General features: G+C 40.4%; 1 protein-coding gene across 2 annotated transcripts in view; it reads left to right on the top strand.

Moving 5' to 3' along the window:
• Positions 1-18,350, top strand: part of DOCK11 (dedicator of cytokinesis 11) — a 233,465-nt gene that overhangs the window by 84,159 nt on the left and 130,956 nt on the right. For both annotated transcript variants that reach the window (XM_066249156.1, XM_066249155.1), the window contains exons 11-14: positions 177-317; positions 1,929-2,141; positions 12,318-12,440; positions 14,061-14,143. In XM_066249156.1, the coding sequence (XP_066105253.1) occupies positions 177-317; positions 1,929-2,141; positions 12,318-12,440; positions 14,061-14,143 (560 nt within the window). The remainder of the gene's footprint in view (positions 1-176; positions 318-1,928; positions 2,142-12,317; positions 12,441-14,060; positions 14,144-18,350) is intronic.

Genomic DNA, 18,350 nt, shown 5'->3' with positions numbered 1-18,350 from the left:
GATCAGTGTTTGAACCTTATTCTGAGAGCCCTACAAAGGCTTGTTGAATGAAAAAATAAAAAGGGATCAAATGAAGAATGGGCAGAGAATTGTTAGGTTTTGTAATTTTTACTCATAGATCTGTATTAATTTGAATCCTGGTTTCTTTTGGAAATGATTCATATCATGTTTTGTAGAGATTGGACTTTTCAGGAATTGAACCTGATATAAAGCCATTTGAAGAAAAGTGCAATAAACGTTTCCTGGTCAATTGCCATGATTTAACTTTCAATATCTTGGGTCAAGTTGGAGACAATGCAAAAGGACCACCCACAAATGTACGTATGACTTTTCCTTCTACCTCTCTTAAACCAGGGCATTAAGGAAACACCTTCCTTCCTTCCTTCCTTCCTTCCTTCCTTCCTTCCTTCCTTCCTTCCTTCCTTCCTTCCTTCCTCCCTCCCTCCCTCCCTCCCTCCCTCCCTCCCTCCCTCTCCTTCCTCCCTCTCCTTCCTTCCTTCCTTCCTTCCTTCCTTCCTTCCTTCCTTCCTTCCTTCCTTCCTTCCTTCCTTCCTTCCTTCTTTCCTTCCTTCCTCCCTCCCTCCCTCCCTCCCTCCCTCCCTCCCTCCCTCCCTCTTTCTCTTTCCTTCCTCCCTCCCTCCCTCCCTCCTCCCTCCCTCCCTCCTCCCTCCCTCCCTCCTCCCTCCCTCCCTCCTTCCCTCTTTCTCCTTCCTTCCTTCCTTCCTTCCTTCCTTCCTTCCTTCCTTCCTTCCTTCCTTCCTTCCTTCCTTCCTTCTTCTTTTTTCTGAGAACTAATTTACTGGATGAAAATTCCATTGCTACATATTTTTGATACCTTTGATATTGGAAAATTTCACACGTCTTTCTTTTGCCAAAATGTGAATATGACTTCAGCTTGAAAAGATTTGTGAAAATTTTACCTATTCAAAATAGCAGGTAGAATAGGATCTTGACATTCAAGAGGGACATGTCCCCAGAACCTGGAAAATCCTCAAATTTGTGAATTCCACTAGAGACTGTGACTTCTGTGAAATTGGCTCACGGCCATGAGTAATGAGCACCAGAGTTGTACAGGGGTTCAGATGCTGTGCAGTCAGCCAGCCTCACTCACTGTTCTCAGAGTGAATTAATTTTGTTCTGCACAGAAAATTCTAATTATTAGTTATCATGGATCATTTGAGTCGCTCAGAAATACTTGAACCTATAAATGTAAAATTTCCAGAGACTGCATTTTATATTTATCTTGTTCGTTGTTTTTTTTTTTTTTGTAATTATTGTTCTAGTTTTGTCTTTGAAAAATATCCACAACGATTTCTTCTCTTACAATGTAGCCAAAATTCAGTAGCTAGCTTTTTGTGTGTAAAGGGTTAATCTTTATGCCATCTGGCATGAAATTTCTCTTTGTGACCAGCTTTCAAATACCATCTGTAGAGAGGAATCATGTCTTCCAAAACTGCTGATGGGGCAACAAAGCTTTTGTCAAGTAATTGGATGTTGACTGATATGATCTCTTATGAAATGTATAATTCAGTAAGCTGTAACATAACAAAAGGGAAGATTTATTTCTATTCTGTAATAATGGCATTATTGTCGGATAATTTCAATAAACCTATAGAAAGTTAGATTTTATTTATTGAACAATTGTGTGCTTTAAATATGGCTTCTGACTTCTACTTATTTTAAAATATATATCTAAATTATGAAATTATTTATACTTGGCAAAAATTAAAAATTGATAGCCTGCTATTTAGAATGATTTTTTCATACATGCAAATGAGCTGTAATGGAATTTTAGCCAGATGTTGAACTCAGGAACTGTAATCACAGAAATTAGGGGAATAAAAAAAAATTTGTTTGTAATCTGTGTCTCTTCCCACACTCCACCTAAAAAAGTCTTGGTTTAAAAATGGTATTTTGTTCATTCCCAGGTTGAACCCTTTTTTATCAATCTTGCCTTATTTGATGTAAAGAACAATTGTAAGGTTTCAGCTGATTTTCACGTAGACCTGAATCCTCCATCTGTTCGTGAAATGCTGTGGGGCGTTTCAGCCCAAATAGCCAGTGATGGAAATGCGAAAAGCTCTTCACCCGAGTCTTTCATTCATGGAATTGCTGAATCTCAGTTACGCTACATAAAGCAGGTAAAGAATGATTTTTTAGCTGTGGCTGTGCCTTCAGAATAAGAAACAGAAACACCCTTGCATTATTTCATTGTTTCAGGCCAATGTTTTCATGGGCATTCATCTCTTGTACACTCTGTGTAGAGGTGTTTTTCTAGTGACTGAAGTTGGAGGGAAAAAACAGAAGCCAGCGAATAAAGATGCAATTAGTACACTTACTTAGTGACATTTTAATTGGAATCATGATGTGAGTTTCAAAAGAAGTGTTTTGTGAGATGGACTGCAGGCAACATAGACACACACGAACACAGAGACAGATGCACACACAGACACGCACGCATGCACACCCATGTGCATACTTTGGAGGAAGGAAACAGGTGCCTGAAAGACTTGCTTCTTTTGAAGAAAAAATGACCCTACAGTAACCTCCCACCCCTAATTCCCATTTCCATTATGAATAGTTAGTTTTAATGGAGCATAAAGGCTCTTTATGCAGGAGTTCTGGTTGAAAAGCAATGTGAAGGAACTGCTTGTGTCACTGGGGTAATGCTCCTCTCTTCTGTCCTGCCTGGTATAGAGAATCCCCTTTAGAAAGAGCCTGACAGTTTCATGGCATTTTGACCTCTGACCAGGGTGGCAGCTGTAGAGGTTAGGCAGAGCAGAATTGATTGCCTTCTAGAACAGATTTGCTTCTGCAACTGAAAGGAAACTAGAGTGTGGCAAAGAATTAAAGTAGGAAGAACAAAGCGGCTCACATTGTGAGGAGATTGACGTTACCCCCAATAAAAATCTTCCTTTTTTTCTGTTTATAAAGATAAATACGTTATTATGTAGAAATTCAAACAATACAAAAAGCATAAAGAAGAAAGTAAAAATCACAACCCATAGACGGTAGTTATTAATATTTTGAGGAACATTTTTCTAGACATCTCTGTTGTGTGTGTATATATAAACCCATACACTTTGTATAAGAATATACATAATGTGTATCATATTCATGCTGTTTTGTATCTACTATATTCATTTAACATCATGGTTAATTCTATAGCACTATTTCTAGACAGTCATATTCTTAAAGGCTAATATATAATATAGTATTCTATTGACTTAGCTAATTAGAACATTTCTAATTTTGGATATCCTAGATAACACTGCATTGAACATCCTTATGTGTACATGTTAGCTCATTTGTCAAGTTGTCTCCTTAGAATAAATTCCAAGTATTGAGATTTTGAGGGTTAAACACTGTACTCATTGGTATATACTCCCAAATTGCAGGGGAAGACTTTTCATGTGCACTGTCACTACCCTCTATCGGCTATAAATTTTGGTAGCTTTCCGCCACATTGTCCATCATCCCTTGTTCCCTTATGGTCCCTTAGTTTGTTACTCAGACTGTAGTTGTCTCATGTGTGTATATTCCATACTATGGCCCATGCTTCTAAAAGAGAGATTGAGTCAGTTCAGTGTTATAAATATTTGAGAACCTGCTATTGAAAAAATTTCCTGCACAATATCAAGTAAATCCTTTTAAGCCAATAATTTATTTACTGTATTACTTCAATGTACTTATCTGTATGTTTAATGCAAGAAGCTTAAATTGTGCTTCTAGGTGTCATTCCAGTTATAATCTAAGTGAGGAAGGAAATCAACACATTTTGAATTTCTCCTGTGTGCCAAAATTGTGCCCACATTTTCCTCTGGTGTCTCATGGAATTCTCATACTCTCGTGAAATAGTACTATTATCACTACTGTTTTGCAGATGAAGAAACTGCAGTTCAGGGAGGTTAAGTAAGCTGCTCACCATTGCTGAGCTGGTAGTGGTGCAGGCAGGATTTGAATCCAGGTCTGCTTGAAAGACCTCGATCAATAATGTTAATCGGTATGTAGTTCAATGCTGGGTATATAGCATAATGGTAGTAGAATGAGCTTGGAATGTGAGGAGGGGTCAGTGGTCAGGAGTTAATGTTGAAAACTCCACTGAATATGAGGGACTTGAGAAAGGTCTCAGAGAAATGGAGGACAGCTGGACAGGGGAGAATGAATGGTGGGCAGTGTCCTTAAATGGCTTTGTCATTTTTTAAATCATTTTTAATCTTATTTTTATTAATTTTAATGCAGTGACATTGATAAATCAGGGTACATATGTTCTTAGAAAACATCTCCAGATCATTTTGAAATTTGATTATGCTGCATACCCCTCACCCAAAGTCAAATTGTCTTCTGTCACCTTCTATCTGGTTTTCTTTGTGCCCCTCCCCTCCCCCTACCCCCTCCCTCTCCTTCCTCGCCCCCTCCCCACCCCTCCACGCCACCCTCTGTTACCATCACATTCTTGTCCATGTCTCTGAGTCTCATTTTTATGTCCCATCTATGTATGGGTTCATATAGTTCTTAGTTTTTTCTGATTTTACTTATTTCACTCAGTATAATGTTATCAAGGTCCATCCATGTTATTGTAAATGATCCGATGTCATCATTTCTTATGGCTGAGTAGTATTGCATAGTATATATGTACCAAGCTTTTTAATCCACTCGTCCTCTGATGGACACTTGGGCTGTTTCCAGATCTTCGCTATTGTGAACAATGCTGCTATAAACATGGGGGTGCATTTCTCCTTCTGGAACCATTCTATGGTGTCCTTGGGGTATATTCCTAAAAGTGGGATGGCTGGGTCAAAAGGCAGTTCCATTTTCAAATTTTTCAGGAATCTCCATACTGTTTTCCACAGAGGCTGCACCAGTCTGCATTCCCACCAGCAGTGCAGGAGGGTTCTCTTTTCTCCACATCCTCGCCAGCACTTATTCTGTGTTGTTTTGTTGATGAGCGCCATTCTAACTGGTGTGAGGTGATATCTCATTGTGGTTTTAATTTGCATTTCTCTAATGATTAGTGATGTTGAACATTTTTTCATATGCCTATTGGCTATCTGTATGTCCTCTTTGGAGAAGTGTCTATTCATTTCTTTTGCCCATTTTTTGATTGGACTGTTTTGTCTTCCTGGTGTTGAGATTTACAAGTTCTTTATAAATTTTGGTTATTAACCCCTTATCAGATGTCCTGTCAAATATGTTCTCCCATTGTGTAGTTTGTCTTTTTATTCTGTTCTTATTGTCTTTGGCTGTGAAAAGCTCTTTAGTTTGATATAGTCCCATTTGTTTATCCTGTCTTTTATTTCCCTTGCCCGTGGAGATAAATGAGCAAATATATCTGCGAGAGATGTCAGAGAGCTTACTGCCTATGTTTTCTTCTAAGATGCTTATGGTTTCATGCCTCACATTTAAGTCTTTTATCCATTTTGAGTTTATTCTTGTGTATGGTGTAAGTTGGTGGTCTAGTTTCATTTTTTTGCATGTGGGTGTCCAATTTTCCCAACACCATTTGTTGAAGAGGCTGTCTTTACTCCAATGTATGCCCTTACCTTCTTTGTCTAATATCAGTTGTCCATAGAGCTGTGGCTTTATTTCTGGGTTCTCCGTTCTGTTCCATTGATCTATGTGCCTGTTTTTATGCCAGTACCACACTGTTTTGAGTATAATGGCCTTGTAGTATAGCTTGATATCAGGAAGTGTGATACCTCCTCCTTTATTCTTTTTTTTAAGATTGCTGAGGCTATTCATGTTCTCTTTTGGTTCCATATAAATTTTTGGAATATGTGGTCTATATCTTTGAAGTATGTCATTGGTATTTTAATTGGTATTGCATTGAATTTATAGATTGCTTTGGGTAATATAGACATTTTAATGATGTTTATTCTTCCTAACCATGAGCACGGTATATGCTTCCACTTGTTTGTATCTTCCTTAATTTCTTTTATCAATGTTTTATAATTTTCCGAATACAAGTCTTTAGTCTCTTTGGTTAAATGTACTCCTAGGTACTTTATTTTTTTTGGTTGTAATAGTGAAGGGGATTGTTTTCTTAATTTCTCTTTCTGACTGTTCACTGTTGATGTATAAAAATACCTCTGATTTCTGAGTATTAATTATATCCTGCCACTTTGCTGAATTCATTTATCAGGTCCAGTAGTTTTCTGACTGAGACTTTAAGGTTTTCTATATACAATATCATATCATCTGAAAATAATGATAGCTTTACTTCTTTTCCAACTTGAATGCCTTTTATTTCTTCTTCTTGTCTGATTGCTGTGGCTAGGACTTCCAGGACTGTTGAATAAGAGTGGTGAAAGGGGGCACTCCTGCCATGTTCCTGATCTTAAAGGGATTTCTTTCAATTTTTGCCCATTGAATATGATGTTGGCTGAGGGTTTGTCATAGATGTCCTTTATTATGTTGAGATATGTTCCCTGTATTCCCACTTTGCTGAGAGTTTTGATCATGAACGGGTGCTGGATTTTATCAAATGCTTTTTCTGCATCTATTGAAATTATCATGTGGTTTTTCTCCTTCCTTTTGTTTATGTGATGAATCCCATTGATTGATTTGCGAATATTTTACCAACCTTGCCTCCCAAGAATAAATCCCACTTGATCATGGTGTATGGTTTTTTCCATATATTGTTGGATCCGGTTTACTAATATTTTGTTGAGGATTTTAGCATCTATATTCATCAGGGATATTGGCCTATAATTTTCTTTCTTTGTGTTGTCTTTGCCTGGTTTTGAAATCAGAATTATGCTCGCCTCATAAAGGAGCTTGGAAGTCTTCTTTCCTCTTGAATTTTTTGAAATAGCTTGAGAAGGATAGGAGTAAATTCTTCTTTGAATATTTGGTAGAATTCACTTGTGAAGCCATCTGGCCCAGGACTTTTCTTTGTTGGGAGTTTTTGATAACTGTTTTGATCTCATTTGGTGTAATCAGTCTGTTTAGGTTTTCTGATACTTCCAGATTGATTTTTGGAAGATTGTATGTTTCAAGGAATTTGTCCATTTCATCTAGGTTGTCTAGTTTTTTGGCATACAGTTCTTCACAATAATTTCTTACAATATTTTGTATTTCTGTTGTGTCAGTTGTTATTTATTCCCTCTCATTTCTAATTTTATTTATTTGAGTCCTATCTCTCTTTTTCTTGGTGAGTTTAGTTAAACGTTCATGAATCTTGTTTACCTTTTCAACCAACCAGCTCCTAGTTTTATTGATCCTTTGTTTTGTTTCTTTAGTCTCTATGTCATTTATGTCTGCTCTGATCTTTATTATTTCCTTCCTTCTACTACATTTGGGCTTTACTTGCTGTTCTTTTTCTAGTTCTTTTAGATACAGAGTTAAGTTGTGTATTTGACCTTTTTCTAGCTTCTTAAAGTGTGCCTTAGTGCAATGAACTTCCCTCTCAGTACTGCTGTTGCTGTGTCCCATAAATTTTGAGTTGTTGTATGCTCATTATCATTCGTTTCTAGGAATTCTTAAATTTCTTCTTTGATCTCATTCTTAATCCATTCGTTATTTAACAACCTGCTATTTAGTTTCCATGTGTTTGAGAATTTTTGAGCTTTTCTGTTGTGGTTCATTTTTTAGTTTCATGCCATTGTGATCAGAGAAAGTGTTTGATATGATTTCAATCTTCTTAAATTTGTTGAGAGCACTTTTGTGCCCTAACATGTGGTCTATCCTAGAGAATGTACCATGAGCACTTGAAAAGAATGTATATTCTGCTGCTTTAGGGTGAAAGATTCTGAAGATATCTTAAATCGAGTTCATCTAGTGTGTCCTTTAAGTCTGTTGTTTCTTTGTTAAATTTTTTTCTTGAGGATCTATCTAGTGATGTTAGTGGGGTATTAAAATCCCCTACTATTATAGTATTGCTGTTGATCTTGCTCTTTATATCCACCATAGTCTGCTTTATATATTTAGGTGCTCCTATATTAGGTGCATAGATATTTATAATAGTTATATCTTCCTGTTGGATTACTCCCTTTATCATTATGTAGTGGCCTTCTTTATCTCTTACTACATTCTTTGTTTTAAAGTCCATTTTGTCTGATATAAGTATTGCTACCCCAGCTTTTTTTTTTTCATTTCCATTTGCATGAAATATTTTTTTTCATTCTTTTACCTTCAGCCTATGTGCATCTTTTGTTTTAAGGTGTGTCTCTTGTAGACAGCATATGTATGAGTCCTGTTTTCTTATCCATGCGGCTACCCCATGTCCTTTGATTGGATCATTTAATCCATTTACATTTCAGGTTATTATTGATATGTAGTTGTTTATTGCCATTTTATTCTTTAAAGTTGTATTGCTCTTTTGCTATATTCTTTTCCCACTTTGATCTGTTTACACCATGCCCCTGAACATTTCCTGAAGCATTGGTTTGGTTGTAATAAATTCCTTGAGTTTTTTTTTGTTTGTTTGTTTGGGAAACTTTTTATTTCTACTTCAATTTTAAATGATAACCTTGCTGGATAAAGTAGTCTTGGTTGTAGTTTCTTGTTCTGCATTACTTTGAATATTTCTTGCCATTCCCTTCTGGCCTCAAGTGTTTCTGTTGAGAAGTCTGATGTCATCCTTACGGGTGCTCCTTTGTAGGTGATATCCTTTTTTTCTCTAGCAGATTTTAATATTTTCTCTTTATCACTTAGCTTTGGTATTGTAATTATAAATATGATGTGTCTTGGTGTAGGTTTCTTTGGGTTTCTCTTTAATGGAGTTCTCTGTGCTTCTTGACCTTGTGAGAGTTTCTCTTTCATTAATTTAGGGGAGTTTTCAGCTATGATATGATTGAGCAAAGTCTCTATCCCTTGTTCTTTCTCTTCTTCTTCAGGAACCCGTATAATGCGGATGTTATTTCTCCTTATGTTGTCACAGAGCTCTCTTACGAGTTTCCTCAGACTTTTTGAGTCTCTTTTCTTTTTTCTTCTCTGCTTCCATGCCTTCATTCCAGTTGTCCTCCAACTCGCTGATTTGATCCTCAGCTCTATCCATCCTGTTTTTAATTCTTTTCATTGTGATCTTTATTTCTAATATTGTATTTGTCATATCTGACTGATTCTTTTTAAATATTTCAATATCCTTTTTTATACTTGCTATTTCTTTATTTAGGCGTTCATAATGACCATCCATTGTTGTTCTAAGATACCTAAGCATCCTTACAATCATTATTTTGAACTCCGCAGTTTGGTTATTTCCATATCACTCAGTTTATTTCCTGGATGTTTCTCTTGTGGTTTCATTTGGATTGCTCTTCTCTGTCTTCTCATTGTATCTATTTGGGTGTTTTGTTTGTAGAGCTGGTTGAGTCTAGGCTTGGTGTTGTCTGCCTCCACTTTTCTTTTTTTTTTTTTGTATTTTTCTGAACCTGGAAACGGGGAGGCAGTCAGACAGACTCCCGCATGTGACCGACTGGGATCCACCCGGCATGCCCACCAGGGGGCGATGCTCTGCTCATCTGGGGCATCGCTCTGTTGTGACCAGAGCCACTCTAGCACCTGAGGCAGAGGCCATGGAGCCATCCTCAGCGCCCGGACCATCTTTGCTCCAATGCAGCCTTGGCAGCAGGACGGGAAGAGAGAGACAGAGAGGAAGGAGAAGGGGAGGGGTGGAGAAGCAGATGGGCGCCTCTCCTGTGTGCCCTGGCCGGGAATCAAACCCGGGACTTCCACACGGCAGGCTGACGCTCTACCACTGACTGCCTCCAGTTTTCAATTGTGTTGTTTCTAGGTCTTCTTGGGTTGGCATCAGGTATTATTTGTAATACACTTTCGGATTTGGGCAGCTTTGAAGTCTTGGCTAGTTTGTTTTCTTAACAGGTGATTGTCTTGTTTGCTGATCTCAGCAGGGGGCTTATTTGAAACTGTATCCTGGAATGCAGTGGGTGTGACCTGAGGCTCTGAAGTCCTCTTCTGCCAGTTAATCTCTCTGGGGGTGGGTTGGTTTCTCAGCTTCAGTAGGGGGAGGTATATCTCAGATCTCCATGGAGACTTGAGTTACTGCCCCTCCTCCCCACTTCTTGTTTTCAGCTGTGTCTTGTTGCACTGATTGGAGCTAGAGAGATGTCTGTATCTCTGTGACCTGTAATCGCTTTTGTATTTTGCTTTGTGGAAGGATCAGCCCCTCCCCCAATTATGGCTGCCTCCAGCACTGAATGAGTCAGTTATTCAGGTCATCACCTGCATTTCTCTCCCCCTCACCATCCGTCTCTCTCTCTCTCTCTCCTTTCTTTTTGGCAGACAGACAGGAAGGGAGAGATGAGAAACATCACTTCTTTGTTGTGGCTCCTTAGTCTCCTCAGTTGTTCGTTGATTGCTTTCTCTTGTGCCTTGACTAGGGGGTGGAGGGAATCTCCAAGAGCAGGTGACCCCTTGGGCTCAAACCAGAAACCTCAGGGTCATGTCTGTGGTCACACACTCAAGCCAGCAACCCTATACTCAAGCTGGAGAGCATGTGCTCAGGCTGGCAACCTCACGCTCAAGCTGGCGACTTAGGGGTTTGGAACCTGGGTTCTCTGCATTCCAGTCAGACGCTCTATCCCCTGCACCCTGCTCGGTCAGGCCCAAGCAGTTTTTAACTGCTTTTTTCCAAACTTGCTGCTTGGGAGTTCAAACCCAGATCAACCAGTAACTTGGGATCCTTCCAAACTCTTGGACTGTGGAGGGAGTTACTTAGTGCTTTGCACTTACTTTTCTCTTCTGCCTTGTCTTACCTCAGAGGGTTCTATCTGGAACAAATGAGATCATATGTCTGAAATGTTCTGAAAACTGGAAAGCACTATCTTAACACAGTTGGTAATATACCAAGTACAAAAACAAAACTTAGTAGAATCCCAATGATGGATATTTCCCACTTGAATTCCCTTTTTCTAATTTTAATTTTTAATTTATTGTGTTGACATGGTTTCAAGTGTCCTAATCAATATAACACCCTCTACACACTACATTGTGCCCCCAAGTCCCATGCAAAGTCTCTTTCTATCCCCATACCCCCCTTTTGTCCCCTATCCTACCTCTATCCCCTTTCCCCCTGGGTATTGCTACCCTATCATCTATGTCTATGTTTTATGTATATATGATTTTGGCTAATTCCTTCACCTTCCCTGATCCTGTCCTCTCTTGCCCCTTCCCTCTGACAGCTGTCCATCTATTCCCTGTGATCCTGCCTCTGTTGCATTCCATTGTGTGGTGGTCCTTTATCCAATAGACATAATAAATTAACAGGTTATTTAGGAAATAGTCTATTTGGAAAGAGCTGAGTTGGACAAGGGATGACAGACATAGTTGTTCCATATGTATTCAGAGAAAACTTCCGCATCTACACTAGTATTTATAAATAAAGTGCACAGGAACCAAACAAGGTTTGGGTCCTCTGTCCCCTATCTTTACATTGAAAATTTCAGAGCTCTTTGTCACAAAAGAATGCTTTCTATAGGATGACTTAGTTTTATGTTATACACTTTGAAAATTGTTATGCAGACCAATACTGTATTTTCTTCCTCTTAACTGCAATCAGTATTAACTATGCATGAATTGCTCTGGAGCTACATACAACTATATTTAAAAATGCTTATCCAGCCCTGGCCGATTGGCTCAGCGGTAGAGCATTGGCCCAGCATGTGGAAGTTCCAGGTTCAATTCCCAGTCAGGGCACACAGGAGAAGCATACATCTGCTTCTCTCCACCCTTCCCCCTCTCCTTTCTCTTTGTCTCTCTCTTCTCCTGCAGCCAAGGCTCCATTGGAGCAAAGTTGCCCCAGGTGCTAGAATGGCTCCGGTTGCAACAGAGCAACAGCCCAGATAGAGCATCTCCCCCTAGTGGACATGCTGGATGGATCCCTGTCAGGAACATGTGGGAGTCTGTCTCTATGCCTCGCTGCTTCTCACTTCAGAAAAAATCAAAAATAAATAAAAGTAAATAAATAAAAATGCTTATCCAGTTCCATTTGAGAATTGCACAGTGTTTTCACACATGCCAAGTAAGCCAAACAATACACAATGTATTAATTAGGTCCAACAATGCACCTTGCAGATGCAGGTAAACATGGGAAGCTAAACAGCAAGAATGACCACCTGCCCTTTGGAGAGTAATAGATGTGAAGTTGATGACAAAATAGAACATCCATTTTGGAAGGAACATCGAGAGCTTGGAAAACTGAAATGAAATGCTATCTCTTTCTAGGGTCCTGGATATGGGTCTATATGTTGACTACTAACTTTCTATGCTGAACACAGTACTAGGAATCATTAATCTACAACTATATGTATGAGGTAACATCAAAAAGCCTAATGGAAGTTATTTTTTTTATTCCCCAGGGAATTTTCTGCGTGACAAATCCACATCCTGAAATTTTTCTAGTTGCACGAATTGAAAAGGTGCTTCAGGGCAACATTACGCACTGTGCAGAACCCTACATCAAAAATTCAGACCCAGCAAAGGTATTGGTAGAGATTGTCTGTGAACATTTCAGCTTAATGTCAAACTTGCCTTTTACTTATATTCTAAATGGGATTGCCAATGACCCCTCAAAACGTACTCTCTCAGCCTGCAGTATATTCTGAAAATGTTACCTGCTAGGTGACTAGGCATGCTAAAGCTTGAATGTGACTTTTTTTCCCCTTTTCATTTGTGTTCTGTTTACATGACAGTCTGGTTTCTGCTGGCTTATCAAAATAAGAGCTAAAGGTTTTTCAGCAACATCTGTTCACTGACACTGTATCCTTGGTGATAGCCACCTTTTTTTTTTTAACCCCCAGTTCTATAGACAGCCCTAGAATTGTCAGAGCTCGGGAGGGAAGTGATGATTCAGTTCTGTAGTTCCCAAATGCCAGTCCGTACTCATATTTACTCCTGTTCAAAGATGAAGTGAGAAAAGAAAGACAAGATAGTGAGTGATGCGTGAAGCTAAATGTATTTGGTTCAAAGGGCTGTTTTTAAGTCTGAGATCTTGCCCTTGCTGTTTTATAAATGTTACACCTGTCTGTCCTTCATAAAATGTTGGTATGTGAAATGGTAGAGATTTTTACTGCTTCTTACATTTAAATGACAACATTGAAAGTCGGCAAGCCATATAATCATCCAAATTTCCTGACCCTGAAATCTAAACTTAGGGAGATTATTGATCGAATTCTGTAAATGAGAAAATTTGAGGCCCAGAGAGGGAATGTGTTCACAGCATAGTTCATTAGTAGCTGTCCAGCTACTGAGTATTTATGAAGAGTCCCATCTGCTCTACGTGGCATTTAGTTGTGTTTCCGAGTAGTGTTTATGAAGTGGAACATGCTGAGGAGACATGTGATTAATTTGTGGGGGAAAAAAAAGGTCTTGATATAGATAAAAGCTCCTAGCATTTGTATCCCTAGGGATAAGCCCATTGAGAATCTATTGCCGGTTGATGTCTTTTGTCATCTCCCAGTGCCCATGAAAACAGTGGCTCCTGCCCACACTATAGTAATTATATTGAATCTTGGTCACTTTGATTTTAACTTGGGAGTGAAAAGGTCAACTACATCCAGAATAAACTTTCCTCTAGAATGATGAGTGTCTGTTCATATGTGAAAGGAAATACACATTTAAAACCCTTAAAATTTTCCCAGTAGGAGTGTTTGGTCCAAAACGTACCCTCTCAGGGGTCTCCAAACTTTTTACACAGGGAGCCAGTTCACTGTCCCTCAGACCGTTGGAGGGCCACCACATACAGTGCTCCTCTCACTGACCACCAGTGAAAGAGGTGCCCCTTCTGGAAGTGCAGCAGGGGGGCTGGATAAATGGCCTTAGGGGGCCGCAGTTTGGGGATACCTGCTCCATCTCTTTTGTCTGTCTTTAGATATCTTGATGAAGTCTCTGTTAATGAAAATGCACAAAACCTTTAAGAAATACTGCTTTGGTCTTGGAAAGTGGGTATCTGATGTCTGTTGTGTCTTAGTTGTAGCAATTTGTCTATATATTTTCCTAGATTTTAGTGTTTTGTATTAGTTAAGTTGAAGGGATTATTTTTAGGGGGGAAATCCCTGGTAGTTTGAACAAATATGAACCTCTCTTCTTATTTCTGACCTTAGACAGCCCAGAAGGTACACAGGACAGCCAAGCAAGTGTGCAGCCGCCTTGGACAGTACAGAATGCCTTTTGCCTGGGCTGCCAGGTTTGTACATATGTCATCCTGACCCTACTCACACTCGTATGTGAAGCTGAGAGATGTAGTCTTTGCCAGCAGCAGTCAGCAGTTGGTTTCTGACAAGCCAGTTATATTCTGCCAGTTATGTTTTGGGGCACCTGGGATGTGCTCTACTCCCTCAGGCTTCTATAATAAATTACTGTCTTAAACAACAAATATTTAAGCCAAATGTTTGTGGCTTAAACAACAAATATTTATTTCTCACGATTCGGGAGTCTGGAAGTCCCAAGATCAGGATGCCAGCATGGTTGTGGAGGCCTGTTTTCCAGGTTGGAGACTGCTGGTTTTTCTGTCCTCACACTGTGGAATGAGGGTGGGCAAGCTCTCTGGCCTCTTCTTATGAGGGTGCTAATTCTGTTCATGAGGGCTCCACCCACATGACCTAATCACCCCAAAGGTATCACCTAATATAATCATCATGGGGATTTTTTATTTATTTATTTATTTATTTATTTATTTATTTATTTATTTACAGAGACAGAGCTTCAGTCAGAGAGGGATAGATAGGGACAGACAGCCAGGAACGCAGAGAGATAAGAAGAATGAATCATCAGTTTTTCACTGTGGCATTTTAGTTGTTCATTGATTGATTGATTGATTGATTGATTGATTTCTTTCTTTCTTTCTTTCTTTCTTTCTTTCTTTCTTTCTTTCTTTTCTTTCTTTCTTTCTTTTTTTTTTTGTATTTTTCTGAAGCTGGAAACGGGGAGAGACAGTCAGAGAGACTTTCGCATGCGCCCGACCGGGATCCACCCAGCACGCCCACCAGGGGTGATGCTCTGCCCACCAGAGGGCAATGCTCTGCCCCTCCGGGGCGTCTCTCTGCCGCGACCAGAGCCACTCTAGCGCCTGGGGCAGAGGCCAAGGAGCCATCCCCAGCGCCCGGGCCATCTTTTGCTCCAATGGAGCCTTGGCTGCGGGAGGGGAAGAGAGAGACAGAGAGGAAGGAAGGGGAGGGGTGGAGAAGCAAATGGGTGCTTCTCCTATGTGCCCTGGCCGGGAATCGAACCCGGGTCCCCCGCATGCCAGGCCGAAGCTCTACCGCTGAGCCAACCGGCCAGGGCCTGATTGCTTTCTCATATGTGCCTTGACCCTGGGGCTAAAGTAGACCTTGGATCCAAGCTGGTGAGCTTTGCTCAAACCAGATGAGCCCGCGCTCAAGCTGGCGACCTCTGGGTCTCGAACCTGGGTCCTCTGCATCCTAGTCCAATGCTCTATCCACTGCGCCACCGCCCAGTCAGGCCATGATGGGATTAGATTTTAACATATAAACTTTGTGCGTAGGGGGTTGGGTGGGGGATACAAACATTCAGTCCATAACAGGATGTAAGAATTCTTCCTCTTAGAATTTGCTGTGCATCAAAGACCCTTTCTTTGACTTGGGAGACTGATCTAACACCACTTAACTTTATTGCATTTTAAAGTAGAGCTTATTTCTGGCCCTGGCTGGTTGGCTCAGCGGTAGAGCGTCGGCCTAGCGTGCGGAGGACCCGGGTTCGATTCCTGGCCAGGGCACACAGGAGAAGTGCCCATTTGCTTCTCCACCCCTCCGCCGCGCTTTCCTCTCTGTCTCTCTCTTCCCCTCCCGCAGCCAAGGCTCCATTGGAGCAAAGATGGCCCGGGCGCTGGGGATGGCTCTGTGGCCTCTGCCTCAGGCGCTAGAGTGGCTCAGGTCGCAATATGGCAACGCCCAGGATGGGCAGAGCATCGCCCCCTGGTGGGCAGAGCCTCGCCCCTGGTGGGCGTGCCGGGTGGATCCTGGTCGGGCGCATGCGGGAGTCTGTCTGACTGTCTCTCCCTGTTTCCAGCTTCAGAAAAATGAAAAAAAAAAAAAAAAAGTAGAGCTTATTTGCTAACGTGATGGGAATTTTTTTCAGAATACCAGAAATGATAGTATATGCCTACTATTTCAGAGTTGGCTGGGTTTATGCTTTGAAAAGCTAGCATAAAATAATTATGGAAAACATACAAAAAAATTAGAAGGCAAAAATGTGGTTGTTAAGTGTGTAATTAGTGGATTTGTTTTGCTTTCTGGTGACAACTTTGGAGAACTCTCCAGAGGTATAGTGCATTCATTTGGAAACGTGTTATCTACACCACATATCTTATGGTAGATTATGTGATCCCCCCAAATATTGCAAGTCAACATGCAATTATGACTTAAAGTGTGTTTCTTGCTTATCCCACCTTTGAAGTACAAGTTCATTGGCTTGTTTGTGGTACGGCCTGTACACAGCGCACTAGAACTTCTGGGGAAAGGGCACCATGTTCTGAATAATTCAATCAATTACGTTTAGTGGGTGCTGGGGAGTAGCATAAGGGTAGAGAGACTCTTAAGTTAATTAACTTTTCTGTCACTATCGATAATCATTTCATTTTCGGGAAGGTCTCAAAATGCATTGTATGTTGGTAGATAAAAAGGCACAATTTGACTTTGGGTGTTGAGTATGCAACATAATCAAATGTCAAAATAACCTGGAGATGTTTTCTCTGAACCTATGTACCCTGACTGATAAATGTCACCCCATTAAAATTAATAAAAAAATATTTATGGGGATGTTAATAAAAGTGGCTCTTGGTAAAAAAAAAAAAGGCACACTGTACTTGTTTAACCTAATGATAAAAGATGATAGCTAAGGATAGGTGAATGGCAAAATATAGGGGAGGGTGGTATAGTTACGCATTATATATGGTGAAATATGCTTGTAAATATGAACATCGTGATGCCTCAGCCTGAAAAGTCACTTGCTGCTGCTGCTATTATTATTTATAGCTATTTAGTGCTAACTCTGTACAAGGCAGTGGTCTATGTGATTAATGTACATTTTCTTAAGACGTAGATACTATTATCCCCATCTTGGAGGCAAAGTAATTGAGGCACAGAAGTAAAAAGAAAAAGTTTCTGCCCAAGTTTACACAGATGTGTGTGAGTAGGAATGGGAACCCAGGCTCCTAACTTCAAAGCTACTCTAGACCACTGTGACACACTCCACCTCCTGTAGGCCGTGGAAGTACCTGCTTGATGCTGTTTTCCAGTAGAAAAATTAATTTTAAAATCTTCAAAGTTAAAAGCTTTGATCCCTAGTTCTGATAAGGAATTATGTTATTTTTCCTTCCTGGGTTATTTTGTATATGAGCAGTCGCGGGAACTCACTCCAGAGGCTTGGCTGAGGCATTTAAAAGATATGTGATAAACCTCTGTTTGCTGAAAATAAAGGATGTATGCTTAAAAGTAGGAACAGTGATTAATGCCTATAACTGTGGGTTCAGAGGCTCTGCCAGGGTAATTATGGTTCTGGCTATAGCTCTTCCAGTGTGTTGGATGTGTGTGCATTTCTTCTTTCTTTTTTTTTTCTTTTTTTCTTTTTTTTGGCAGTAAAGTAGCTGTTTAAAAATGGGAGAAGGGGAGAGGGAGGGAATGATTCAAATTCATATTGGAAATGCTACATGTATATTCTAAACTCTATATAAATTGATCTTAAAAATCTAATCTACCTGGCCGGTTGGCTCAGCGGTAGAGCGTCGGCCTAGCGTGCGAAGGACCCGGGTTCTATTCCCGGCCAGGGCACATAGGAGAAGCGCCCATTTGCTTCTCCACCCCTCCGCCGCGCTTTCCTCTCTGTCTCTCTCTTCCCCTCCCGCAGCCAAGGCTCCATTGGAGCAAAGATGGCCCGGGCGCTGGGCATGGCTCTGTGGCCTCTGCCTCAGGCGCTAGAGTGGCTCTGGTCGCAATATGGCGACGCCCAGGATGGGCAGAGCATCGCCCCCTGGGGGGCAGAGCACCGCCCCTGGTGGGCGTGCCGGGTGGATCCCGGTCGGGCACATGCGGGAGTCTGTCTGACTGTCTCTCCCTGTTTCCAGCTTCAGAAAAATGAAAAAAAAAATCTAATCTATGTTTTGTCAACTTGGAGATATACTTTCCCTTTGAAAATGTACACATTTTGTATGTCTACCTTGACAAAGTTTCACAAATGTCATGCAATTACCACCCCAATCAACACAGAGAACATGTCAGTCACTCCAGACTGTGGTTCAGTCTGTGTCTGAGAGTCATTCATATAATTATATATATATATAATATATATATATTATATATATATATCAGTTGTTCATTTTGAGTGGTAGTCCACTGTATGATTATACCACAGTTCGTCTATCCCTTCGCTCGTTGATG

Source organism: Saccopteryx bilineata, chromosome X (assembly GCF_036850765.1).
Source record: "Saccopteryx bilineata isolate mSacBil1 chromosome X, mSacBil1_pri_phased_curated, whole genome shotgun sequence".
In the NCBI taxonomy this organism is placed as follows: Eukaryota; Metazoa; Chordata; class Mammalia; order Chiroptera; family Emballonuridae; genus Saccopteryx; species Saccopteryx bilineata.
Note: the sequence above shows the minus strand (reverse complement) of the source record. Positions and strands in the feature narration are given on the sequence as shown.